The sequence below is a fragment of the Hipposideros armiger genome, unplaced genomic scaffold (assembly GCF_001890085.2).
Source record: "Hipposideros armiger isolate ML-2016 unplaced genomic scaffold, ASM189008v1 scaffold_12, whole genome shotgun sequence".
Classification (NCBI taxonomy): domain Eukaryota; kingdom Metazoa; phylum Chordata; class Mammalia; order Chiroptera; family Hipposideridae; genus Hipposideros; species Hipposideros armiger.
In genome coordinates, this window is record NW_017731362.1 from 3,812,337 (window position 1) to 3,839,689 (window position 27,353).

At 39.6% G+C, this 27,353-nt stretch overlaps 2 protein-coding genes across 5 annotated transcripts in view; one reads left to right on the forward strand and one right to left on the reverse strand.

Annotated features, from left to right (window-relative positions):
* Positions 1-13,928, forward strand: part of SCG3 (secretogranin III) — a 32,229-nt gene extending 18,301 nt beyond the window's left edge. Inside the window, exons 9-10 of the mRNA XM_019664901.1 lie at positions 8,447-8,527; positions 13,339-13,928. Of these exons, the coding sequence (XP_019520446.1) occupies positions 8,447-8,527; positions 13,339-13,457 (200 nt within the window). The 3' untranslated portion in view covers positions 13,458-13,928. The remainder of the gene's footprint in view (positions 1-8,446; positions 8,528-13,338) is intronic.
* A 2,661-nt stretch (positions 13,929-16,589) lies between these two features.
* LYSMD2 (LysM domain containing 2) overlaps positions 16,590-27,353 on the reverse strand; it is a 15,277-nt gene continuing 4,513 nt past the window's right edge. For all 4 annotated transcript variants that reach the window (XM_019664914.1, XM_019664942.1, XM_019664933.1 and 1 more), the window contains exons 2-3: positions 18,167-18,495; positions 16,590-17,190 (exon numbers count right to left, since the gene is read on the reverse strand). In XM_019664914.1, coding sequence (XP_019520459.1) covers positions 17,148-17,190; positions 18,167-18,495 — 372 coding nt within the window. In that variant the 3' untranslated portion in view covers positions 16,590-17,147. The remainder of the gene's footprint in view (positions 17,191-18,166; positions 18,496-27,353) is intronic.

Below are 27,353 nucleotides of genomic sequence, written 5' to 3' on the forward strand. Positions count from 1 at the left end.
TCATGACTTTTCCGACAACCCAATAGCTATGTACTCAATACCTAGTAACTTAATAACAGCAATAAAATTACAAACTATTTCCCTTTTGTATTACTACTGCCTTTAATACTTTATATTACCTTTTTCCATTTATGTACCTTGTTCTAGATGATGATGATGGTCATAATCATGATCATGATTTTATGCTTATATGGTTATAGCTTGGGCAGTAGGAGTCTCCGTTTCTCTTTTGTCCTTTTAGCACTATGTTCAGTGGTTTTTAAAAGCACCTTTGCTCTCTGTCAACAACAGGATGTTCTAGACCCACTCTGAATTTTCCTGTCTTAAGACTTGAAATCAATTCCCCTTCAAAGAGCCCTGGTTCCTTTTTGTAGAAAATAGCTCTGAATCTGGGTTACATGGATTCACCTGAGTGGTGATGTTGGCCAAAGGTACTGCTTCTGTTCCAGTTACTGGGATGTTTTTGAGGCAGGTCTGAAAAAGAAATTTTTCCTTAACAGGTCATGTTCATGTTGATTTTTACTATCTTATGAAGTTTTATACTATTGTACCCTTCTTTTCTCTAGCATGAATTTCAAAGACATTCATAATTTTCTCCTACATTGAGATAGCTGGCATATGAACTCTAATTGTTTGATAGTGGCCTATGTTAAGAAAGGTTATGATTTTGCATCTGAGCTCAGGAGGAAAGAATATTGGAATAATTAATAATATTTGTCACAGGTATGGGAAGGGGGAATTGGTGTTATACGTGTCATGTTTGCTGACCCTGTAGACTAGTCATGCTGCCTTGATACTTTCACTCAACCCTAGACCCTCTTTGGGTCAGTATAAACTTTTCCTTAATATCTTTTTTTGAGAAATTGTGGTAAAATACACATAACAAAATTTACCATCTTAACCATTTTTTAATGTACAGTTCAGTGGCATCAAGTACATCCATATTTTTGTGCTGCCAGCACACCACCCATTTCCAGAATTCTTTTCAGGCAAAATTGAAACATTATACTCATTAAATAATAACTCCCCATTCTCCTTTCTCCCCCAGCCCCTGGCAGCCACCATTCTACTTTCTGTCTCTGAATTTGACTACTTTAGGTACCTCATATCAGTGGAATCATACAGTACTTGTTTTTGTGTGCTTGGCTTATTTTACTCAGCATAAGGTCCTCAAGGTTCATCTATGGCGTAGCATGTGTCAGAATTTCCTTCTTTTTTAAAGGCTGAATGATATTCTATTGTATGTATATACCACATTTTGTTTATCCATCCACTTGACTATGGACAGTTGGCTTGCTTCTACCTTTTGGCTATTGTGACTAATGCTGCTGTGAGCATTGTGTGACAAATATCTCCTTGAGACACTGCATTCATTTTGGGGGGGAATAGTCCCAGAAGTGAAATTGTTCGATCATATAGTAATTCTATTTTTACTTTTTTGGGGAAACCCATACTGTTTCCGTAGCAGCTGTATCCTTGTACATTCCCATCAACAGTGTGCAAGTGTTCCAATTTCTCTGCATTTTTACCAACACTTTTTATTTTCTGTTTTTTCAATCATAACTATCTTAATGGATATGTGGTGGAAGATGAGTAGTAAACTTTTGTAAGATAGCTAATCAGGAAAAGAGTTCTCCTGTGGCCTGAGACAGGGCCAGAAATTGGGCAGCACAAAGCATTACAGCTCACCCCAGCAGAAAGCCAGCATGCCTGAATCGTCTCCCATGTATAATAAACCCATGTAAAATAAATCTATTTCCTTAAAACACAACAAGCCATATCTAGGTCCTTTGACTTACTGAGGCAGCATGCCCTATGTTTAAGACAACACCTTATTTCACTGTGCAAATGTCCCTAAGAATGGGTCCTGACAGGTAGGTCTCTTTGCTTGTTTTAAGAAAATATTATGTATGAGTAAAAAGGAATATGAAGGAGTTGATTGTTGGTAACCCACTATTGCCTATTTAGGATGTGAGTGTTCAGAGACTAATGATGAGGTTAGATTTCTTTTCTCATTAAGATTTCCATCAGATAATAACAGGGAAAGAAGGCAATAAAACTCCGTCCATTTAGAGTAACTCTTTGTAATGGCTCTCCTAAAACATTAGGAAGAGGTAGGGATTCGGGGCTAAAATTAGCCCCTCCACCATTAATTAGAGATTTAATTTATTCATGATACCCCTGGCCCCCATTACTCTGGGATAGGAAATTTGATTCTAGTACAGTTTAGAAAATATCAAACTGAGCTTAAGTCAAAGGTGAACATTTCTTGAAAAAAAATGTAGTCAATCCCAAAAATATGCCATTGTATTCACAGTTGCTCTATTTGCCCTTTTTTCAAAGGCTATTTTGCTTCTCTGTTATAAAACCCACTGAGGAAACACCTGTTGTCTCCAGGAAGAAAAATAAAAGCATTCATGTGGGGGAAGGTGGGGTTGACTGGGTTTTCTGAGACATTTATTTAGCAACAAATAAACATTCTGATGGCATGCCAGGCACTGTGCTACAGAAGGAATATAAGAACCAATGCCTGACTCTGAGGACTAAAGCAAGCTTTGAAATTACCTGAGACTAGTTCTTAACCCATGTGTAGGCAAGTGTAACACAAGCCACATAAATGCAAGCATATCTTCTATATTGATGAATCAGGGGTGTGTAGAACAGGCTCCCTTCAGAGAGAAAGTTGGAGGACATTGCAGAGCAGAGCAAGGGACGAAGTAATGGCCCAGCTAAAACCACGTAAGGAATTAATTATAAGCAAGGCACATTGATAGGAAATATCTATAGAGAGTCTGTTTTGGCCTTGCAATATGAGGTGATGGGCCCACCCAACCACAGCAAATATTTATTAATCATGCCAAGCATATGTGGGTCCTTGGGGAATAGGACTAATAATAATAATAATAATAATAATAATAATAATAATAATATCCTACATTTATATCAACTTAACAGAGCATGTTTAAATGTTTCTCATCTCATGTAGACAATGTTAAAAAAATCCAATTTAATTACCAATGATAAAAAAGAAATGACAGATTCACCTTTAAATATAGTTTAAACTATTTAAACTTGTGCTTTCTCCAGGGACTCACATTAACAATAATATTTAAGAATATTGATTTCTAGTTGGTGTAGGTATTTGAATGATTTAATAATTATTCCTAAATTTAGGGATGCCAATGAAATCAAATTTCTTCTAATTCTAACCATATCTATAAAGTTGCTTAACTTTTCAAGTAAATTGCTCTCAGGAGACAAAGAAAAGTACTTTAAAACTTCATTCCATGACCTAAGTTTGGCTGTTTTGCCAGTTTGATGTTTACTCATTCACTTCTGCTCTATGAGTCACTGAAAATCTTTTTAAAAAATCATCCAAAGCATGAGATAAGCATTATAATACTCATAAACTCATTCTGATGCTATCATTTGTCAAGTTTATGGCCAGATAATGAAATTAGTTTTAAAAAGTGATCTCTAAGATACCTTTCACCTAAATATTCTATCATTCCCCTATCTTCTTATGGAAGACAGAAAAGAGAAGGTAGACTATTTAATTATAAATTGATAGTAAATTGACTGACTCATATGGATGCCCCTATTTTTAAAGCACCATAAGAGGAGAAAATTCATGCTTTTGTTCAAGCCCCAAAGCATTCTTCTAGAAATATCTAAAAATAGTGAGTCCAGTGCTCTCCCCTGTGAGTCAGCAAGTGTTCTAGGAGCTAAGCTCAGGCACGGGGAGACCTGCCATCAACACAAGTTTTTCAAGGACAGAAAAAGAGAACTTCTTTCCACATGTAGAGTCTTCTTTTTAGGATTCACCCCTTAATTTACAAATCAGTAAACCAAGGCTCAGAAGGTGAAGTGACTTGCCCAAGATCTCATAGCCAAAGAGTGGCCGAGCTAGGCCCTGAACTCATGTCCCCTGTTACCCATTCAGCGCTCATCCCAGTATTCCATGCTGCATTTTAGCCATGTAAAATGTCATCATTTTGTAGAAATTCTTGAATTGAATGACTGTAGGCTCCATGTTGGCATTCATTACCCCAATATCAGTTGCTTGGCTTTATGCAGCTCAAAATCATATAATCATATAATCTTTACTATTTAGAATTGTAAGGATTATATCAAATTTAATTTTTATAAACACTCTTTTAGAAGAGCTAATATCTTTAGTATATCCAGTATTCAATAGGTTAACTCTTGATTTCTTCAGTTTTGTTTTTATGTTTTTAAGGCAGTGCAGGTCAGGCTAACCTATCAGGTTCAGGAAAAATTCATGTATAAAAAAGGATATTTCTTCTGCAGTGCTGAAAACCAGAACAGTGAGAAAAGCAGGGCTGCCTCTTTACTCTGGCTCTCTTCCCATCTGCTTCGGCATATGTTTTAAGGCTTGTGCCATATTACCTCAGCTATGAGCTATTTTTTTCCAAAGGAAGCAGAGATAAATTAAAAAAAAAAAAAAGTCCAGCTTTCCAGAATGGACTCTCCTGGGCTTTCAGTGCACACTGTGTAAATAAAAGATGTACTTTACAGCTCCCGGGAAGAGAAAATGTAAACAGGAACCAGCTGCTTCTCTCCAAGAGCGGAGGGGAGGAACACCTGATTTTATTCCAGTTGTCACTGGTGCTCCTCTAAATGTGTACAGGTCCTAATACCAGTGGCAGTGGTCCCCAAACATGACCCCACATTGGAATCATCTCAGGATTGTTTGTAAAATAAATGATGCTTTGTCCCTCCCCTCCCTCCCTACTCCCCCCCCCTCCCATCCTGGTTTAATTGATATGGGAGTGACCTGGGCATCAGGAGTTTTAAAAGCTCCCCGAAGCAATTCTAATGTGCAGCCAAGTCTGACAACCACTCACTGCCTTAGTGGCCTGTTTGGTAGCAACAATAACAGGCACTAAAATCACTCCAGTCTAAAAGGTGGATTTTACCCAGCTCCAACTCATTAGAGGCTCTGGATTCATTCTGGTTCAAGACCAAGCTCTGACCCTTACTCAGCTGTGTCACCATGGGCACATCACTTAATCTCTCTGAGCCTTAGTTTCTCTCATGAGCAAAATGGGAATAATAATGCTTATTTCAAAGAGCTCTGTGGAGATTGAATGACACATGGATATAGTCTGTCTAGCACATTCATAGGTATTTAAAGGTGTTTCTGCTATCACCATCACTTAAATTCAGAATTCATTAAATTTCAAGTCTTTTAAATAAAGTTTATTTTTTGTAAAAAAAGAAAAGAAAGAACTCTATAACATTAATACTTTAAAAATTGTATTTTCTCTATTTTCAATTCCATGCTCATCAAGCAATCTTCTGACTATAATGTGGCTAATATATAAAAAGCCTTCATCTATTCACTCATTCGACTAATATTTATTGAGAGCCTATGATGGGTCAGGCTTTATTCTAGGCAGGAGAGTACATCAGCAGACAAGAAATATTTCTAAGGGAGGAAAACAAACAAACTTAAATTATATAATATAGTAGAAAGTGATAAGTGCTATGGATAAAAATGAAGCAGAACGGCCAGCCAAATGGCTCAGTTGGTTAAGAGCTTGTGCAAGAGTGTGAGCTCTGAGCAACAGTGGTTCGATGCCTGGCCCGAGCTGAGTTGCCGCTGAGCTGCCAACAGGTAGCAGGATGGCTCAACTAAAAAAAAAATTTTTTTAATTAAAAAAAAAAAATGAAGCAGAAAACGGAGATGAGGATGTTGGGGGGTTCTATTTTAAATTAGAGAAGCGTTCTAATTGTATATATATGTTATGATCTGCAAGGTAGTAGTGGTTTGATGGATTGCAGTCTAGTGTTCTTTAAGCTACAGTAAACTAGTAAACTTGTTCTCTGTCGTGTGTTCCTAATGTCAATATAGTGAATAAAATTACTTTTCATGTATTTCATACTTGTTAAAACTCAACACCATTTTTATACATAATTGGTTCCTGAGCAAGGAGCAACCTAACAAAGTTGCTGATTCCCCTATTTCAAATTGTCTCAGGTCGGGTTCCCTCCAAAGCAGACCCTGTGAGAAGGATTTGAGGTCAAGTAGTTGAATTGGGTGGTGAACCCAGGAAGCAGTACTGGAGGGGTAGGTACATGAGACAAGGAGGGGAAAGGAACCAATATAAGGTTTGTTAATGAGTGGGCTTTAGTTATGGACAACTGGGGCTTGGTCCCACTGAGGATTTCTGGGAAACTGTGAGGAGTAAGGAAGCTGGGGTATTTATTTACCAATTTTGTCCACTATTGGTTTAGGGTCCCTTCATTAGCATATTTGGAATGAAGGAGGCATGAGGGTAGGGAATCAACAACGTCTGCTATACTGCGACAAAAGCCTCCTACTTATTTTTCATTCTCCTAATTCAGAATTTTTCATACAGTATTTAAACAGAGACTAAGCCCTGGTGTTTTTTTTTCTCAAATAAGCTCTCCACATTGTAATACAATATCATAGATAAGATTGTGAGAAGAATGCTTACAATTATTTAAAGTACAAGACTATTTTCATACATTCTCAAAAGTTTCAGAAGCCCTAATTATTTACTGTGCTAAGACAAATTATTATCTATTCATTAAAACAAGCCTTATGAGATCCACGTATTTGATTTAAACTCTTTAAAAATAATGAAGTTGCATTCTTTAGAAATAGTCTGCACTAAGATTTCTTTCCTTGTTCAAAATGCCTTTTCTAACCCAATTAATTTGAAATAGAGAACACTGTTTTTATGTCACCAAATCCAGTTGACCTTCTCAGTAAACAGGCAACAAACAATGAAAATCTCTATATTCATTGAACTGTAATTGTATAACATCTGCCAAGGGGAATTGGTTTTTCACGTGCTCAAACATTCTTAAAAACAAAGCACTGAAATCAAGGCTTTTTTTACACAGGCCGTTGAAGTGAATAGGGCTGAAAATTGCAGATCTCTTGTCCACTTTTTTGCACAAGAGCTTCTCTGTGCTTCTTTGGGGAGCAAATAGCATGGAGCCTCAACGGTGAGGCAGGAGTGAGCTTATAAGATCAGGAAGTCACTGAGGTAAATGCAATAGAAATTGGAACATCATCAATTTTTTTTTGAACAGTGTCAAATCTTAAAGCAGTGTTATTGCTCATGAACTATAATCAGATGTATCCAGATTCAAACTTGGATCTACTATTTACTAGCCATGTGATCTTCATCATATTACTTTAATCTCTTTATGCCTCAGTTTCTTCATCTGTAAAATGGGAATGAAATAGGACTACTTCATAAGGTTGTTGTGAAGCGTAAAAGAGATGCATTTTGGAGCACAAGGCACAGCCCCTGGCTCATGAAAAGCACAAAGTACAGATGGTTCAACCAAGAAGTCTGGGCAGTAGACTTGAGGTAATACGGCTCAGAATGGATAGTCACCACACTGAGCCTTGGCAGCGATTACTTTTGCAGAGGCCCTGGACTTTGAAAGCCTCTTTTCTTAGGTCATCCAGTCCTCTCCAGACCACCTGGTTTCTTGATGCAGACACTCTGAGTATTAGGGACCTCACTCAGTTCGGGGAATGGTTGATTTCTTTGAGACAGAACTAGGATACATCAGTATTCATGTCTGAAGAAAGGTGTTATCTTTCAGATAGTGTACTTAGCAGAAACTCTGCAAGGCCAGAGTCCAAATTCCAACTCTGTTATTTCCTGTGTGGCCTCATGCAAGTCATTTAGCCTCTCTGAGCTTTAGTTTTCTCATCTAAGTTGATGATAATACCCACTTTCAGTCAACAAGGTGTGCAGAGGCCATCACACAGCAGGTACTTCAGTGATGCTTGGTATTCTCCCACCACACTTGAGATTCATCAGAGAATGTTTCACATCCAGGGAAGTTTTACTAGAACAAGTTCTAAGGCTCACTATCCAAACCTTGAAATGAGGCCCAGGTTGCCTCTTCATCTGGGGTTTTACACACTCCTTACCAGAACTGGGCAGAAGATTTGCATAGCAACTTACACAAAACCACAAATTTGGACTTAACTTAACATCACTTATTTGATGACAGTTTCTTTTAAGTATCTGCCACTCTGATTCAGGCCTTGAGCTGACAGTGCTCCTCAGTTTGGAAGAACCATCCCTAATCATCAATGAAGCAATCTAAGAATTGTAAGAATCCACCTATCCAGGGAACTGAATGAACTCTTCTCTGCCAGAATATCAAACTGTGGTTATTTGTGTGGAAGGATATTAGCTCCTTGACGCTTACCAGCGTGGTCCCTTCTCCTGGAAACTTATCCCCACCCACTCTCCTTGACCCTGCCACCCCCACTCAAATACGCACACAGCCTCATAGGGACACCGCCTCACAAGCAATTGGTAACTCCAGTATTTGTTTATTGTTGTAAACATAAGTGTGATCTTTAAAAAGAAATGCAGTGATGTTTTATGAGTGTTTGATATGGGTTCTCTGCCTTTTTCAGGGAAAACAGAAGCCTATTTGGAAGCCATCAGGAAGAACATCGAGTGGTTGAAGAAGCATAACAAAAAAGGAAATAAAGAAGGTAACGCTTTAGTGTGGTTATAAATTACAAACTTCACCCAGTTAGCAGGGGCTCTTGTTAAAACAAGATTCCCACAATCAAAGTGAGCCAAAATCTCCTCTCAGAGCCCAGAAAGACTGCAACTCTTCTCAGATGCAAAAGGGAACAGTACCTCCATTTGTCTTATTTTCCAAACCAGCCTTTTAAACAATGGCATTGTTTTCTTTTCTTTGGCATTTTATGATGAAAAAAAATGTCAAACAAAAGTAGAGAAATAGTACAATGAATCCCCGTGTATCTATCATCCACCTTCGATAATTATCAACATTTGCCAATCTTGTTTTGTCTACTCCCCCCACCCTTTTCTTGGGGTATTTTAAACAAAGGCATTTTCTGAACACATAATAGGTGCACCCTGCAGTCACGAAAGCAGGTCACTCACTCACTTAAAACACAGAACTAGATTCTGTTCTGAGTGCCAGAAATGTGAAGCACAGTAAAATGTAGTCTCCCCTACCCTCAACCCCACCCCCAACCCCACCCCAAATTACTCACAGCATCAATAAAGTACGGTTGGTCCTGCTTGGTGCTATCACAGACAGGCATGGTAGTACGAAGGAGGCAAAAGGAGGGGGCACATCGCCTTACAGAGACAGAGATCACTGGGATAGAAAGGGCCCCGTGAAAGCCTTCACTGGAAAGGTAAGTGAGGAGAGATGGAGGCAGAGGGAATGCTGCGTGCCAAGACAAAGGGACAAATGAGAGGATGCTTTCTGGAAGCTGGAGCCATTCGGTTTCCCAGGTACACTGGATATCTGTGGGAGGACCCGCAGACAGGACTAGGAAGGTGCGCAGTAATAGCCAGGTCAAGAAGAGGCTGGTGCACCCTGCTAAGGAGGCTCATTTTAGCCAGAGGATCCTAAATTAGGGCTTCTTTAAGCCCTGAGAACTCAGTTAAGAACTGAAAAATCTATCTGGCAAGCAGTGTGATTACAGCTTGAAAAAATAAGACCTCAGAAGGCTGGAGAGAGATAGGAAACAAATATCTAGAGCAGAAATGATGGTGCTTAAGCCCAGGCAAGGCAGAGAAAATAAGAAAAGAGGGAAGAAACTTGAGAGCTACATGAATAAAGAGGAGTCTGCTATGATTCCTGGGTGTCTAGCCAGAGCAGTTGCAAAGGGAGGCTTTTTTTTTTTTAAGATTTTTATTGGGGAATTGGGGGAAGGGGAACAGACAAGTTGCTGTCCTTTTGTTCTTCAGTCTAGTTGTGGAGGACGTTGCTTCACTGGCCCAAGTTGGCACCATCATTGCGCTCTTCTCGGGCGAGGCAGATCAGTCGCCGGCTTCTGGATGGCCGCTCACTGCGGCTGCTGGCCGCTCACGCTGGCTGCTGGCTACATACGGTAGCCCATGGCAACCCACTGCCACAGGGACTGCAGCCTACACCGCCTCGCCAGCGATTCACAGCAGCCCAGCTCCAGGTTGACCTGTTGTTCAGCATCTAAGCTGTAGAGGGCAGTGTCACTGGCCCCCATATGTGGGATGCGAACCGGGGTCCTCTGGTGGCCCAAGCCAGCTCTTAACCAATGCGGCAACAAAGCCCAAAAGAGGCTTTTAAAATGAAACAAGCAGTGCTTCTCAACCCTTAAAGTGCATGCAAATCATATGCCAAGCTTCTCCATATCCTAATGCCCTGTGACACCACTAATTCAGAAACTTGAGGGGCAGGACCCAGGCATCAGTAGTTTTAAACCCCTCATCTTTCCACCATGCAGCCAAGTTTGAGAACCACTGAGATAGAGCACGATGGGAGGAAGAGGTTTTTTTCAGCACCCTTTTAGCCTGTCATCTTATAAGTTGAGCAAGATGGAAACAATCATCACATCTTCACACATATTCATTTTAGTTGGCTCAATATGATGTGAATTTCCAGGCTGTCAGTTCCATTAAAATTCACATACACCATATTTCATCAAATGTGTCATTGATTGGAAAATGCACCATTGTTTCATATACCACTAAGGAAGAAGTATTATGAGATGCTATCAATGACTGTGAAGACTTTAAAATAAAATAAAAAAGTTTATCTTAGAATCAGTGTAATACAGTAGGTGCTATATTTGAAATGCATTCCAAAACCAATGTAAATTGTATGGTCCAACAGTATGGACTATTTATGTGATTTCTTTCACCAATGAACATATAAATCATATTCCTAGTCATAACTGACAACATCCTGCAATTCAGTCTTCCACTTCCAGAAACGACCGACCTAGTGAAGTGTGGAACTGTGATGTTTGCATCCAAGGCTCTGTGAGCAAACCTCAGAACAACAGTGTTGAGTTTGCCGCTCCCTTCTGCCTCCAGGAAGTGAGGGTAATATGCACTCCTGAAGGCAGGAGCAGAGAGCTCTCCCTCCACTGCCTTCACATGTGCTCTGCTCCACGGGGTCATCTCTCACAGCCTGTGTGCATCTAGGTCCTAGGGCCATGCAGTGGCGGCAGCTGTGTGAGCAGGAAGTCTCACTATCAGTTCTTACCTTCCTTAACCTCTGCTGATGCCCTTTGTTCGGCAGGGGACTGGGGGACTTGAACCTCCTTCCCAAATCCAGGAAAAAAAGGTCCATGTGGTGTGATAGAGAGGGTGATGATAAAATCTTATGCAGCCTTAAAAGTCTGCACTTTTAAAAAAATGAATTGCTACCCTTATCACTTTTGAACCTACCAACCTGAAAACCCCTTTTAAGATTAACAAGGTGGTTACTGACTTGTGTACTCTCATAGCTAACAGCCTTTCCTCAGCACCAGGCTGGTTTTCCTGGCACACAGTGGTAGCTTGGTCATAAAGACAGTTTTTCCATTTCAAAAGAAAGCACCATTATTTTCCTGTTTGCCCATTCAAATCACCTGGACCTCTTCACATCTGTCCATGGGAGTCTGCCTTTTGTCCCTCTAAGATGTTGACCCTGCAACCGAGTCTGAAGAGCGAGCATTAATTTGAATGAGTGGTAATCAAGAGGTGCCTCCTGAAGTGCACACAAAATGTACGTTCAGGTCAGTTCTCTATTTTGTGTCTGAGAAAAAGGAAAAGTCAAAAAACAAACAAAAAACCCCAAGCACTAACTGAACATTTGTTCTGCACCCATTCGATGTTTCCTATTCACTACTTCAAGGCCACAGTCATCAAAGCAATGACTACAGACTGACCCAGGTTCCGAACCTGACTCTACCATGAGCTGAGCATGTGACTTACCTCCTCTGTCCCATTTCTTCATTTCTGAAATGGGGATACTGTTGCTTACCTCATGGGTTTTATGAGAAGCAGGTCAGATGACAGTTGTAAAGTGCTCAATGCCAAGACTTCTCTCTTTAATCCTCACGGCTGCACCCTAGTGGGGAGGACACAGCTCTCTCTAAGCCTCGGCTCACCTGGATATAAGCACCTGGTGCTTGCAGAGAGTTCCATCATGCTTAGTTTTCCTTTCATGCAGGGCTTAAAGATGCCCAGGGGACCCAGATTAAGCTTATATTTAGGCTAGCTCAAGGGGCCGTGGGGTGCTTTGAGCCTTTGTACCCCACTCTCTCCTTTCTCTTCCCCTTACAAACTGATGGAAATCAGGCCTCTGGCTCAGGGGCTGCCAATATCCAAGACAAATGGCACTGTCCTCAAGGAACTCAGCCTCAAGCAACTCACAATCAGGAGAGGTCTCCCCAAGTACTCTATGGTGGGGAAGACCCACGAGTCCAACCATGAGGGGTGTGTGTCATAAATTTTGGTACCTCCATAAGATGTATTGTATGTAGCCATTAAAATAGTGTTTCTGAAGAATATTAATGCTTACTATGTAAAGTAAGTGAAAGGAGCTAGTTATAAGGTTGTATGTACACTGTAATTTCCATTGTGGGTTGAGATAGATATATTTGAAAAGTTAAAAAGAAATAGAACAAAATACCAACTGTGGTTATCGATGATTAATAGAATTCAGGTGATTTAAGTTTTATTTTATGTTTCTGTAGTTTTCATTTTTAAAAACAGTAAGTATATAATAATCAAGGAAAGATGTGGGTTTCTTCTTACGCCTTTAGAATGATGCCACCTTATTTTGGGGATCTCTTTGTTTTGGGTGGGTGGTTTGATGGTTTATATAAATTTTGTTTGTTTGTTCAAGTAGGACAGAGAAACCATAAAGAAGTTATCATTTGGCTTTTTGCTCCATATATATACACAATTCTAACAGTGTGCAAATCAAGGTAATTCTTAATTTGGAAAAAATTTAAAGGTGTGTTGACTAACCAGTGTAGCAAGTTCAGAAAGTCAAAACACCTGGTTTGGATCGTAACTCTACTACTTGTGTGACCTTGACGAAGGTACTTAAGTTTGAGGATCTTCTTACCCGAAGTGTGATTCCTAGACCAGCAGCATCAGCGTCTCCCAGGAGCTCGTTTAAAATGCAGAATCTGGGGCCCCACCTCAAACCTACTGAATGCAAATTTGCAACTGCCCAAGAGTCCCAGGTGACTGGTTATAAATAGTAAAGTTTGCAAAGCCCTGGTCTCTGAACCCATTACCCCCATGGTCAGATGAGGGTGGTACTCTCCAACTCAACACCTCGCAGGTATGATGATGGGAAGCAGATGAGCTCATATACACATACATGTGATTTTAAACTGCAAAGTACTGCACAAAAGCCAAGACCTAAAATGTCTTTCAGTGTGAAAGAAGGGATGGTTGTGGTGGTGTTGTCCAAAACGCTTCTTAGTTAATGGTAATCACTGTAATGGGATTGCTCTTTACTGATCTTTGCTCATGATACCATAATAATATTTTCCAGATTATGACCTTTCAAAGATGAGGGACTTCATCAACCAGCAAGCTGATGCTTATGTGGAGAAAGGCATCCTTGATAAAGAAGAAGCTGATGCCATCAAGCGTATTTACAGTAGCCTGTAAAAATGGCAAAAGATCCAGGATTCTTTCCACTGTTTCAGAATTCATAATATAGCTTAAAACTCTTCTAATTCTGTGATTAAAATTATTTTGACCCAAGGATTATTAGAAAGTGCTGGATTTACAGTAGTTAACCTTTTAGAAGTGGTTAAAACATAGCTTTCTTGCCATAAAAACTATCTGAAAAGTAAAGTTGTATGTAAGCTGAGATTTTATACCTAGAATTCTTATTTCCCTGTAGATTTCAATTTTATAATCAGAGATATGTTGCTTTGGGAAAGCCTGTAATGGACTCAACTTAAAAATGAAACTTTTACCTTCTGTGTCACACATATACGCACCCCTGAAGAATTAGAGGGCAGTTTTCAAGGCATGCTGGGTACCAAAGCACCTCATAGCATATGTCTGTTACAAGATATCATTTTCACTACCAGTTCCCTTTTGGTTGAAATAAATTCACATTTTCTCAAAACCTCTATAGCTTAAAGGAAGCTGTTTTTTTGGCTACTCCTGCTGGCTTTTTATCAGGCCCAATGGTACAAAAAGGAACCTGAAAAATGGGCATAGGATTTGCTAGATTTATTAACAATTTTCCCCCACTTTTAACATTTTCTGTTAGTTTTCAGACATTGAGTTTGTTTATTAAGAGGGATACGTAGGGACTCTCCAAGAAGAAAAATGAGGTCATAAACACTACATCAAGCAACGTATGCCAAATCTGAGTTATCTAAACTGGACTTGATCCAAGCCAAGATTTCTCAACAGAGAGCAAGAGGGCCAGGCAATAGAGGAGAAACGGATATAAAAATCATTTTCTTCCCTGAGAACCAAAGCTGGGAAATGAGCTTCCCTGGAGGTTAATGAACTGCCAGTCCCTGAGACCTGTCTTTCTCAGCCACCACCCCCAACACAGCCCTGGAAACAGCACACTGTCACCAAAGTCCCCCTGAAATGTTAATGGGCAATGTTCCCAAATCAAAGAATGCTTTAAAAATGTGCTATTCAAATTACATTATTTTCTACATATTTCAGTTAAAAATCATAAAAATAATATGCTTTGTGTATTAGCTGTCACTACTTCAAATGGCTTTCTGATACCTGTCTTTTCAACGCCCCTACTTGGTATTCGCTTTTTGGTGAGGACTGGGGAACTTATAGGGAAATTTAAGAGGGTGTTTTTCACAAGTAGGAGACCACTGCTGCTCCTCCCATCCTATCTAGAGTTGCAAAAATAAACAGAAACCAAAGCCTGACACTCAAAAAAACTAGTTAGTTAATATGTTCTAGAGAAGCCCGTACTCACTGGTGAGCGGTGAGAGAGAACCAAAAACAACTTTGCCCGAACTACTTGCCAAAGCGTGAAGAATCGGACTTGTTTTATGAGTTATCTTTGATAACATGACTGACTCTACTTCACCCATGTCCTGTAGTCCAAACAGGCTGCTTCTACATCAGAGAAAAAGCTGGCTGTCACTAAAGCATTTTCTCCTTTTGCTAGAACTTATCTAAAATCTACGCAGTATTTTCAAAAATAAGAAATCTATTTAGTGAGTCTATTTAATGAATGCCCGAACACACTGACATTCATCAGCTCCTATTGATCACCAAGACAAAAGGGGGAACATCAGTCCTGTTTTATAAATGAGGAAACTGGTATACACACACACACACACACACACACACACACACACACACACACACACACAAGGGCACAAGATATGCTCAAACTCATGTGGCCAAGAAGTGGTAAAGCTGAAACCAGAGCCCAGGTTTCTTAACCCTCAGTCCATTCCTTCACAGTGATTCTATGGGCAAGACAATGACTAAAGAATTCTAGTCCAGGATAGTTCAATTGTAGCCATGACAAAGTCAAAGTTTTTAATAACTTTAAAAAGAGGAGAGATGTTATTGCCAGAAATTGCTGAGGGACTTTAGGCAAAATTAAAATACTCCGGAAAATGTTTTTGAGATTGTGGTCTTTATATCAATTTTCAGCTTATGTCTTTTAGATAGTATTTTTGGATTTATGTCTTTTGGATTACTCACAAATTGCAGATTATTTTAAGTTAAACAGCATGATAACTTTATATTTTTTTAAAGTTCCTGGGACTCCACAGAGGCCTGAGCCTTTTCTTACATACACAACTGTTTCCCTTCCTTTATTTATTTTTTCTTTTAGTGTTCTCTTCCAATAAACTCCCCATAGTTCAGATAGTAGTGGATGAAAGAAAACAGCAAAGCATGATGAAGAGATCACCCTCTATCAAAGATGATAATAACATGAGAAAAAAAAAACTGAAAAATAAAAACATGAGATGCTATTACCATGAAAAAAAAAAAAGAAAACAAAACAAAGGCTTATATACATTATAAACAAACAAGAAATTCAAGATAAGGGCAGACAGCTACTATGTCCCATTCATGCCTCAAGGGTTGGACACGGGCAGCTCTGGTTCTGCTAGCTCTGCTGCATTAACACCTAAGGGCACGTGTCTCCTGCTTAAGGGAAGGAAGTCCTGGAGGAGCAAGATGGGGAGAAGAAAATGAGGAAAGAGAGAAGAGGGGAAACAAAGGTCCTTTTTGCCCCCACAAAAATCAGACTCCTTTGGGGAAGTTGGGGAGGAATAATATGAAGAATTTTTGGGCAAGTTTAAAGATTTAACCCAGCATTTGAATAGAAATTGAGACCCAAAAAAACCCATTTAATTGTTAACAATATATGGCTTAAGGTTTCCTGCTATAACCTATGCAGATAATAAAAGTAAGACAAATGAAATTAATGTGAATAAAAACCTAACCCTCAACTCAAATGAACACAGTGACTACCAAAACACTCTGTAAAGTGACTTACCAATGAAATAGAGACTACAATTCACCAATGTATCAGGTCATAGCACTATTTCTTATTTTGATCATATTCTGTGTTCTCACTATATTGGAAATGCATCAAGTCAAATATGAAAATGTAAACATTACTAGTAACTGCAATTGATTTGCTTTTAGGTTATTGAAACTTTTTTTCAAAATTGCAATTGAAATAATAAAAACCATTCAAGGAGAGAAGCTGTCACTATTTCAAAAATATAATTTAAAAATCAACTTTTTTTCACTTGCTGAAAAAATTGAAGGCTCAAATATAAAAACATAGTTTATTTTTTCATTCATATTTTTGTAGTTTATTTTTTACAAAATTTGGTTCTTTATTTACTAGAGAATATGTAGTACATCTTGAAATATATATATATATATAGCAATATATATATATATATATATATAGCACTTAAGTTATAAACACATAGCAAAATCAGCATCACTTAAACAGCAACCATGTTTTTCTCACATAATTAGGATTTGTCAAGAGATAAACATTGCTTTTAGCTTGACTATGTAAATAGTCTTTGATGCTTTATGTCAACTACTATTCACAAAGCAAGTCAAAAAACTACCACCACCTACAAAAGTGATGAGCTTTAGGATACAATTTTGGTACCATGCCATAATGCAGACTTAAAATGATAGAAAGCCAGAGAGAACTATTCACTTCAGAGCAACTGCAGTAGGTGGAACTTCTTAATTGTGATTTAAAGATACACACTATGAGAATCCAAAAGGGATGTTTTTGAATCTTCAGTTGTTGATTTCTTTATGATCCAACCATCTCTTAATCCAAGGGAGATTATGCCCCCTGATCATCTAACTATGATAGAGTGAAGTTACATAGGGACTTTCTTCATCTCTGAAAAAAAAAAAAGAAATATGGAATAAACCAGTGTTTAAAACCTATATTCAGAAAACTAACACATATACTTATCAAACAACTTAATATCCACTTGCCAAAGAAGTACAGGAGTATATCAATTTATAATATTGTACATGCCTTGAAAGTTGTATGAGATACAAATATCATTAGTGTGTACCTTATTGATTCAATTTTGTGTCTCAGTTACTGAAATAAAGAATAGTGCTTGCTATGTATTGATATTTGTTTATACTACATTTAAATTATATTAAATTATAAATTAATCATATTCGTATTTATATTTGTTTATATTTCTAACATTTCACCTCTTTCTCAAAAGGGTTTGGAGGTTCCTACAACAAAAGGGGTAAAATATAAGATGAATAATATAGAAATTAAAAATCAGGACTAAAGAAAAGAGAAAGATACAAATATATTAACCATAAGACATATTATAGTAGTTGAACTGAGCATCAATTTTAGTTACAAGCTTTCTGGTAGCCAGGGCAAAAAAGGTTGTGCCATTCTTGGAATCATAAAGGGAGAAGGAAATCAATTCTATAGGAGAGAGAAAGGTTTGCCCTAGTACCAAATTAAAGAACAAAAAAGAAAGCTCATGTGAGATCTTATATAGGAAACACCTGGGGACAAAAAAAAACGGACAATGTCTTTGACAAATTTTATAAGGATCACTGTTTTACAAGTATTCTCTAGGGCATTACTTCCTTTGAAGGCATCAGCTAGATGTCTCTACTTGGCTATTACCCAGAATTGCTAGCCGGGCAGTTATGCTATTAAAGCAAAGAAGCAAACTTTTTATAACAAAAAACAGAAACAAAAGCATTCAGACAAAGCCTTATGCAGGATGCAATGGCTCTGTTTAGACTTCATATATTAAAAATGCCTTTCTGGAATTAAAATATAGTTTTTAAAGCAAAAAAGAAAATTTGACCAAGTACCAGCGTATTTTTACCTGCTCTCTTCTTTTAGTTTCTTGACTGCCTGTGTTGATAACTTAATCTGCAAGTCTAGTCTCTGCAGGAAATCTCTGGCTGACACCTCCTCAGGTGGCACAGGCTGAACATCGGATTCCTGAGGACTGGGAGGAGAGAGGTCTTCCCCAGCCACCGCTGGCTCTTCCTGAGAAAAACTGCTCTCAACAGTTTCATTTTCTGGAGAATCAATTGAGTTAAGTCCATTAAACAGCAACGGCTTCTCTAATATAACTGGGATGTTCAAAGTTTTCTTCAGAAATATACAATCATTGGTAAACAGTTTATTTGCCCTTTTAATCTGCTCCATCTAAAATATTAAAAAGGAAACACAGAGTTACATATAAATAAATCCAGAAGTACGGCTTGTTACACAACATGGAGCTAAAAATGTTCATGAGCAAAATGTGTGCAATGATTTCTCTGGATTGAAGATTCTTTTTTTTTTTTTTAATTTTTTATTGTTAGTTTCAGGTGTACAGAACAATGCAATAGTTACCCTTTTCACCCTCACAAAGTAACAACCCCCCTCCCCCATCCACTGCCCTCCCACCCCCGATATCATGCTTATCTATTACAATTCCATTGAATCCGTTCCCGCACTCTACTCCATGTCCCAAGGTTATATATGTATATATAATTATCATTGACATACAGTATTATTCAACATCAGTTTCGGGAATACAATGCGGTCGTCAGGCCTCTACATCAACTATGAAGTGGACTCTCCAAAAGGTCATGGGTCCATCTGGCCCCCTAAGAAATGCTTACAACATTATTGATTGTATTCCTCGAACTGTCTTTTTCTATCCCTGCGGCCAAATTACAATTACCCAATTGTATTGTCTTGGATTGAAGATTCTTAATTCAGGTTTTGTCACCTCCGCAGATGCCCCCAGTGATTTCAAGAGATGTCAGGAAATTCTGTTTCCCAATTTTAAAAAAGGAAAGACTAATTTTCCCCCCCCACTACATTATTTACCCTACAAGGCAGCTTTTGCTAAGCAGCCTTAAACCCCTGAAGTTACAAAACATAGAATTTTTAGCAGCAATTTAATAAATTTCACTCTCATTTTAACATTTCTATTATCCAATGGACCTTGAAGAATGGGTAGAAGTGGGACAGGTAACGAAAGGAGATGGGGAGCATTTTATATACAGTATCTCATTGTTTTTTACCCAATGGAGTATGTATGTGAAAACATACTTTACAAAGTTCACGGAGATTATGTGCCATGGAATCATCATACAACTGGCAGATGAAGAAGTCAGAATTTAATATAGGTTTCGATAACCTCAAATTCTTTCACAGCCTGTGAATGCCTCTCCCAAACCACAGAGACAGGAATGAGAAGTGGAAGTGAAACAGGGAATGGAATTTAACATCTGTTATTTAATCTCATTTAAGTTTCATAATAGTTCTACTATCTAGACATTAGCATGTCCTTTTTACAAATGAAACAGGCAGTCAAGAGAGTGAAGTGGCCTAAATCCACAATGCTGGTAAGTATACACAGGACTCAAATTATGCTGGTACTGAGCATGTTGGAGAAATGCTTACTCTTACATTCATCACACTGCGTTATAATGTATCTGCTGACTTCTCCGCCCAACTAGCCTGGGACTCACACCGTGCTAGGCTCTTTACATTCACTGTACCATCTAATTTTCACAACTCCTTCTTGTAAGTTATGTTTGGTACAATAGTTAAGCACGCAGGCTTGGGAATCTGACAGACCTGGTTTCAAATCCCAGCTCCACCAACATGAACTATTATTAACATGAGCTTGTAACATCTCTCATTGAGCCTGTTTCCTCATGTGTAAAACAGGAATCATCTACTCTTCACAGGGTCATTGGAAGGATTAAATGAGAGTTTATATACATACTTGCATAGAGGAGATGGATGGATGGGTGGGGGGGTGGGTGGATGAACAGACAGACAGACAGACAGATAGATATAATAGAGGGAGAGACTATTTAGCAGAGCACCTGGCAGTAAGTAGTACTTACTCCTCTCCATTTCCAATGAAGAAATCAAGAGATGATTGATTGGACCAAGTGCGTATGGTTCTTTAAATGTATGAGCCAGAATTTCTGTCTGACTCTAAAGTCCATATAACACCAGGATTAAAGTGCATGACTAATGGGAACCAAATTATGGCAATCCTTTAATGCCAAGTTTATTGAGTAAAAAAATTAGATGTCTACTTCAAAGAGCCTGAAAAAAACAATAGTTAAATAGACCTTGTTCTTCTGTTTTCTTACTATAAGCAAAATCCACACAAATACGTAGTACATTTAAAGCTTTCTTTTTTCCTTATAAAGATATTACATTAAAGTACCTTTTCTGTAGTGGGGAGGGGGGTGGTTAGTCTTTTGTGCTCTAGTTTTAAAGGAGAGAAGGCAAGGGTGAGAAGAGAGAACATGAATAGGCAGGTGCATTTTAGAGACACAATTAAAATCTAAAAATCCTAAATATCTCTGGTCTAGTTTAGGCTTAGATTTGAGACAGTTAAATAACTTGAATGCTTTATTCATAGCAGGTTCAGGTATACTCGTATTCTAATTGCCTTTAGTATCCCTTGCGTTTATCACCTAGCATCTACCTCCTCTCTCTCTTAGTATATGGGCTGCCAATGGTAGCTCGCCCCTGGCTTGAGGGGCAGCATGTGACTCATTCCCGTCCTTAAGAGCATCCAAGTGCCCTGGCTTTCATGATAGGTCACAGTCCCCCATCTCAGGACAATTCAGAGACGCTGGCTCTGGGACAAGAAAGAGCCTCTGTTTTTTTCTGCTGGAAGGAGATGGTCCTGGAGCTGCTAGCAGCCATTCTTCTACCTCAAGGAACTTGACAACAAGTCCACCTTGAAGGACAGCAATCAGGCTCCTGAATCAAAGCCTGAAGCGGAATCCCCTAAGATCTTTCAGTTCCATGAGCCAATAAATGACATTGTTGGTATGGTTTTTGTTGTCGTGTTTTGTTTTGTTTTGTTTTTGCTTAGGCCAATTTGAGTTAGGTTTTCTGTCACTTGTAAGTAAAAGAGCCCTCATTGATACAGGGCCCTTTCAAATGCTTATTGGCAGGGACCTACAATTGTTAATAGTCATTGTTTTCTGGGAATAATGATGGAAAACAGAAACAGCCGGGAACACCAGGGTCTGTTGGGAATATCAACAGTAAACTGAAATCCTTCAGGACAAGAACTGTTACTTCTATAGCTTCCCAGGGTCTAACAAGATCTTTATTTTTTTCTTTTTAAAGATTTCATTGGGGAATTGGGGGAGGGGAACAGCGTTGGGGAGCAGGGAAGGGGAACAGACAAGTTTCTGCTTTTGTTCTCCAGTCTAGTTGTGGAGGACATCACTTCACTGGCCCAATGTTGGTATTATCATTGCACTCTTCCCGGGAGAGGCAGTCGTTCGCCGGCCACTGGATGACCACTCATGGTGGCTCATGGCAGCTCACGAGAGCTCACGCCCGCTGCTGGCCAGCCCCAATGCAGCCTACACCATTGCCAGCGACTCACAGCAGCCCAGCTCCAGGTCGAGCTGTTGTTCACCATCTTAGCTGTAGAGGGCACAGAGTCACTGGCCATCATACGTGGGATCCGAACTGGGGTCCTGCTGCTCAGAGCTGGCGTCCCAAGCCAACTGCTAACCAACGCACCACTCGGCCAGCCTAACAAAGATCTTATACACACTAAGTGTTTAGGAAGGATGGAAGGATGGAAGGATGGATGGATGGATGGATGGATGGATGGATGGATGGACGGACGGACGGATATAGGTCAGAAGAACCAACATAAAAGATGAACCCAGAGAGGTAACCAGAAAGGGTAGTAAGTTATCTTGTGTTGGTTATTCTCTAAACCCACCCTGACCTACAAATCTTCCACTATTCTTGAGTCTGTTACGAACCCCAGGAGGCTGACCTCTTAAGAACTGCTCTACCCAAGTCATCTTGTTCTTAGAGCTCCAGCTGGTGTGACAAAGGAAGGCACCAGCAGAACGACGGCACCATGGCTCCAGTGGCTGCATCCCTCTCTGGCCAAGATCCTGCCAGGCAGCCCGTGTCTGGAACACGGCTCCTTCCCCAGGCCCTACCGGCCCAGGGGTAACATCTCCCTCATGTTACAAGTCTCGGGGGCTTCACTATCCAATATTGGTTCCCTTAACCCTGCTCATACTTCTGAAAATGTCCCTTCATTAAACTCTCTTAGGTCACACCCTCTGAGCACACTATCTGTTTCCTGCCAGGACCCTGACTGTTACATTCAACATTCAGAGCAAGACAGGCATCACAGCCAGGCAACAGGCCAATGACAGGGAACATGAGACCACTGGGACTGAAGGACAGGGCTCCCCTGGCTCATTGGGCATGCTATTGTACAACTGATTCACTAATAGAGCTGTTCCTTTAACTAGTCTATGTTTTTCCTGACATCAGGGACTGCACTGGCTCCATCTCAGTATTATCAGCAAGCATTTAAGGTGTACGTTGACCCTTGTATCTAGACTCTAAGATGAAGCATGAGATGCCAGCATCAAAGACACTAAGGATATCCAAGCATCAAGGTAGGAACCAATCTAAGGATGGGCAGATTTGAGCCTGAAGGTGAAAACAGTAAATGAGTCTAATCTAAGGTAGTAGTTAGAAACATGTGCTCTGGGGCCACTTTCTGAGTTCCAATCCTGGCTTTGCCACTTTGTAAGCATTCTTTATGTCTCCTTTCTTTTTAGTAAAGTAAGGATAATAATAGTGCCTTCCATATAATATGATTATTATGAGGATTAAATGATTTAATTCATGTAAAGCATTTAGAATAATGCAAGGAACACAGGAAGTACTCAAAAACGCTAACAACTATTATCATTAAATGTGGTTAAAAGTGAGAAAGCAACAGGTAAGAGCAGATCCTAACATGTATTCAGCAAATGAGAAGGAAAAAGGTAGGAATTTCTCCCAATAAAAATATTTCTCTCACGAAGTAAGAATGCATAAAGAAAATTTCATATAAAAACAAGCTCAGATGAGTAACATTATATGTTGTCACTGCCCTGAGGTGTGAACTTTAAGTTTGTTTTCAAAGGTAATTGATTTGATCTTAACTCGTTCTCCTTTACAAGCAATGGCTTGAACCAACTACATAGGCTCCAAACTCGGTTATCTGCAGTAAAGTTAAGGGATGAAAACAGCCGTACAAAAAAGCCAGGGGGAGAAAAGCATTCCAACCAGAAAGAACAGCTGCTGCAAATGCCCCAGAGCAGGAAACTTAATAGTGTAGCTGAAGTATAGGAAGTAAAGAGCACACAGGTCTTTGGGTGCCAAGGTGGAGAACTTGGACTTTGTTTTTAAAGTGATGGGAAGCCATTGGAGGGTGAAGAAAAGGAGTGACATGATCTGATTACAGTTAAAGATGACCCAGCAGCTTTGTGGAAAATGGATTGGCCAAAAAGAGGCATCAGTAAAAACAGGAAGCCCAGTTATGGAGGAAACCACAGTAGCACAGACAGGAGGCTGTCTAATCCCAAATAATCCCAAACAGTGAAGGGATGTTTTAGGAATGTTTTATACTTTTATCTGAATGTAGATGGGTCCAATGTTCTGGGAAAAGTCATGATCTAATCCAAAGAAGAGCTGGAAAACCCTACAGCTATCCCACCTGCCCACTGTTCAACATTTCCTAATACCCAATTAATGCTGAGAATATAAAGTGTGACCTTTTCAAGGTGCCACAGAACTCCCCTCAGTTTCTTGGGGGTGGATGAGTAGGCAGGGGGGTACAGCAATCAAATTACTTTCATTTCAAAATTATTTTCTAATCAGGATTGAATAGCATGACTCAATAAAATTCACTGTCTGGTCACTAAGAAACAGAAACAGATTACAAAATAAGTAAGAGCTAACAGGGTGGCCACAAGGCCAAGCATGGTGAAATTAAATAGAATGAGTGCCAACAACAACTTAAAACAACTTATTTAAAATGACTCTCCTGTAAATTCATTTGTAAAGATGAATTTACTATGGGGGACACCACAAAACTTACCCCCAAAAGGTATCTTGACAGCAGCTGCTGGGCCTGGCCAAGAACTCTTCCCCAAAGGTATCTATCTGGTCTGCTCATCAGGCCACCTCCCTAACTGTGAATGCAACATTCAAAATCTCTTTTTCTTCCTCTTGTAAACAATAATGTAAATGGAGCCACTTTAACATGGAGCTAAAGCTGCCATGCCAGGGGAACTGCCTTGCACGTCTTCCATCTCAAACCTTGGAAAGTTAAAAACAGGGCAAAACAACCTTTGGACTGGGTCGAAGCAAACTTGTTTCCCAAAAAATTGTTTGCAATGATAACAAGAAAGAAGCTACTAGGCCTCCTGGACTAACGGCTACTAGACTAAAAAATTAGAACACTGTTTAGCATTAACATCATTATGTTCTATTATCTGCAGCAATGGAAATGCCTTCCCTCTACTGATGTAATTGTTCCCCTTTTCTTTCTCATAAATACCCATTGCCTTTGTCTCCTAATTGGAACATTATCTGGGCTTCTGCTTGAATCAGTGCTTCCCAAATAGCTATTCTTATTGATCTCAGTAAATGCTTGTTGCCTCTCATTTTGAAAGGCCTTTCATTTTTAGGTTAACACTCTCTATTCCTTAAAAAAGACACACCCTTCCAAAAATATTTCAGGATACATAACAACTAACATTTACACAACACGGTGTGGCTTGCAGAATATTTTCATATACACACAATTCTCATTTGATTATCATTTTACAGAAATGAAAACAAACTTAATTATTAGAGGATTCTCTCAAGATCATTTTCTAGTAAGAGCTGGATTCACCACCACACTGTCTGCTGTTAAGTTCTAGGTTTGGGTGGCAATCAGACTCCTCCACTGCCATATGCTAATGGGAAAAGGATTTATTTCTTCTCTATATTATCACCAAAGAATATGAGATTCCATTTATATGAAATGCCCAGAAAAGGCAATTCCATGGGTTAGAAAGTAGATTCATGGTTGCCTGGGGCTGGAGAAGGGAACAGGGAGTAAGGACAATGGGCACAGGGTCCTTTTCAGGGTGACAGAACCATTCTAAAATTGGACTGTGGTGATGATTGCACAACTCTGTAAATTTACTAAAAGTCCTTGAATTGTACACTTAAGGTAGGTCAATTTTGTGATATGTAAACTATTCGTCAATAAAACTGTTTTTTAAAAAGAAGACATGAGAATTTTTTAAAACCCAGAACTACTAAAAGCTACTTGACCATACCTCTCACTACAGATGGCACTATTTATTTATGGTTTTCTTCCCTTTGGCCAGCAAGAATCAACAATTTCAATCAGCAGTAGGGGCTAAAGTTATAAACATGAAGCATTTACTTACACTTACATTTCTAACTCCCAACACTTGTTCCCACCAACATGACAATCATGTCACCTTTTCTATTCAGGGAAGTGTTAAGAAGTGACTGACTAGGCTTAGCAGCTCACTGAAAGAGAAACAAAAGACCCTGCAGAATAAAACGGGACAGGAAATGACTGAGGGCACTGAAAGCAATATGGCCTCTGAAGAGGGGAGAGGACAGGCAAGTTGCCAAGGGGAAGCAAAGAGAAGAAAAAGTTTATGCAAATAATAGGTCCCCTCATTTCCTCCTACCCACTTTCAGTTTCTATACTGTACTCTGGACATTTTTCCAGGGTTTCCAAACAGGGGTCACAGTGGCTGCCTTAATCTGGTCACTTGCCTCCAAAGGCTTACATCCAACTAAGAAGAGTAGGATCATTGCAAAAGCCATAGCTAAATGTAGAATACCCGGTTAGGTAAGGGGCCTTAACATCTCAGTGGAGATAAGCTCAAGGCAGGGAAATTCCAGCCCAAGGAAGTTCATATCTGAGATCTGCACTGTATTTAATAGTTTCTCAACTCAGTCCAAAAGTTTCAATTTCCCAGACCCACTTCCTCAAATGCATCTTACTCTGGTAAAGATGCTCAAATCTAAACCTTATTTAATTCAATGTGAAAGCCCACTGGGGGAAGGGGAAGAAAGCAGCAGCAAGTAGCAGCTGCAGCAGCAGTCTTTTTGCTGTAGGCTGGAGAATTAGCCTCAAGTCAAACTTTACAATTCAAGTCAAGCTGGCTGCACCTCTGCTTTCTACCTGTCCCCTGGGCCCCATCTCGCAGGGCTGCTCCACTCCAGGGCCTAGTGACCTCATACCTGTCAGGCTTTCCCGTGGATTTGATACACACCAATGAGGAGGGCCCACCATGTGCCAGACTCAGGCAAGGCACAGACTATATGGATATGAATGACATGAGCAATCTGGTTTCTTGGGTAGCTATAGGCTGGTGGAAAGCAGTAGCTGATAAGCTCACCATGAATAAAAGGGGACAGCATGCATCACCTTGTAGCCCCAGCACCTAGAACAGGGCCTCAAACAAACCAGGCTCAATAAAAGTGGGTATAAAAAAATAATGAATGCCAATTATTAATAACTATAAATGAGTAAAAGGGATGGTGGGAAAGGTCATTGATATATTTTCTAAGTCACTGGCAGAAGAGCTGGAGTGCATCAGATGTCAGACTTGGCCAGGTTCTTGAACATCCACATTCTTCTTTCCTGTAAGAAGCCTCCTGGATCCCTGGGCCAATCTCTAGGGCAGAGATACTCAAGTAATAAATAAATGAATGAATAAAATAACTTTAAAAAAACAGTAAACAAATAAGCAGAAAATGTATAGTGTATCAATAAATCATCTACAATCCAACCATTCTCACCACTTCCTTTTCTACTGCTTTAATCTAAGCTACTAAATCCTCTCACCTGCATTATTGCAAAGACTCCATCCTATCTGGTCTCCCTGCCTTGGCACTCACCACCTCCACCACCCTCATCCTACCTACCACCCCACACCAGCCTATTTTCAAAGCAGCAGCCAGAATGATCCTTTTTGTAAGTCAGATCATGTCACTCTCCTACCCAAACTCCTTCAATGCTTCCCAACTCACTCAGAGAAAAAGCCAAAGTTCTTACAAAGGCTTTCAAGGCCCTAAGTCAGCGGTTCTCAACCTGTGGGTCGCGACCCCTTTGGGGGTCAAACGACCTTTTCACAGGGGTCGCCTAAGACCATCGGAAAACAAAAGGATACTTACAT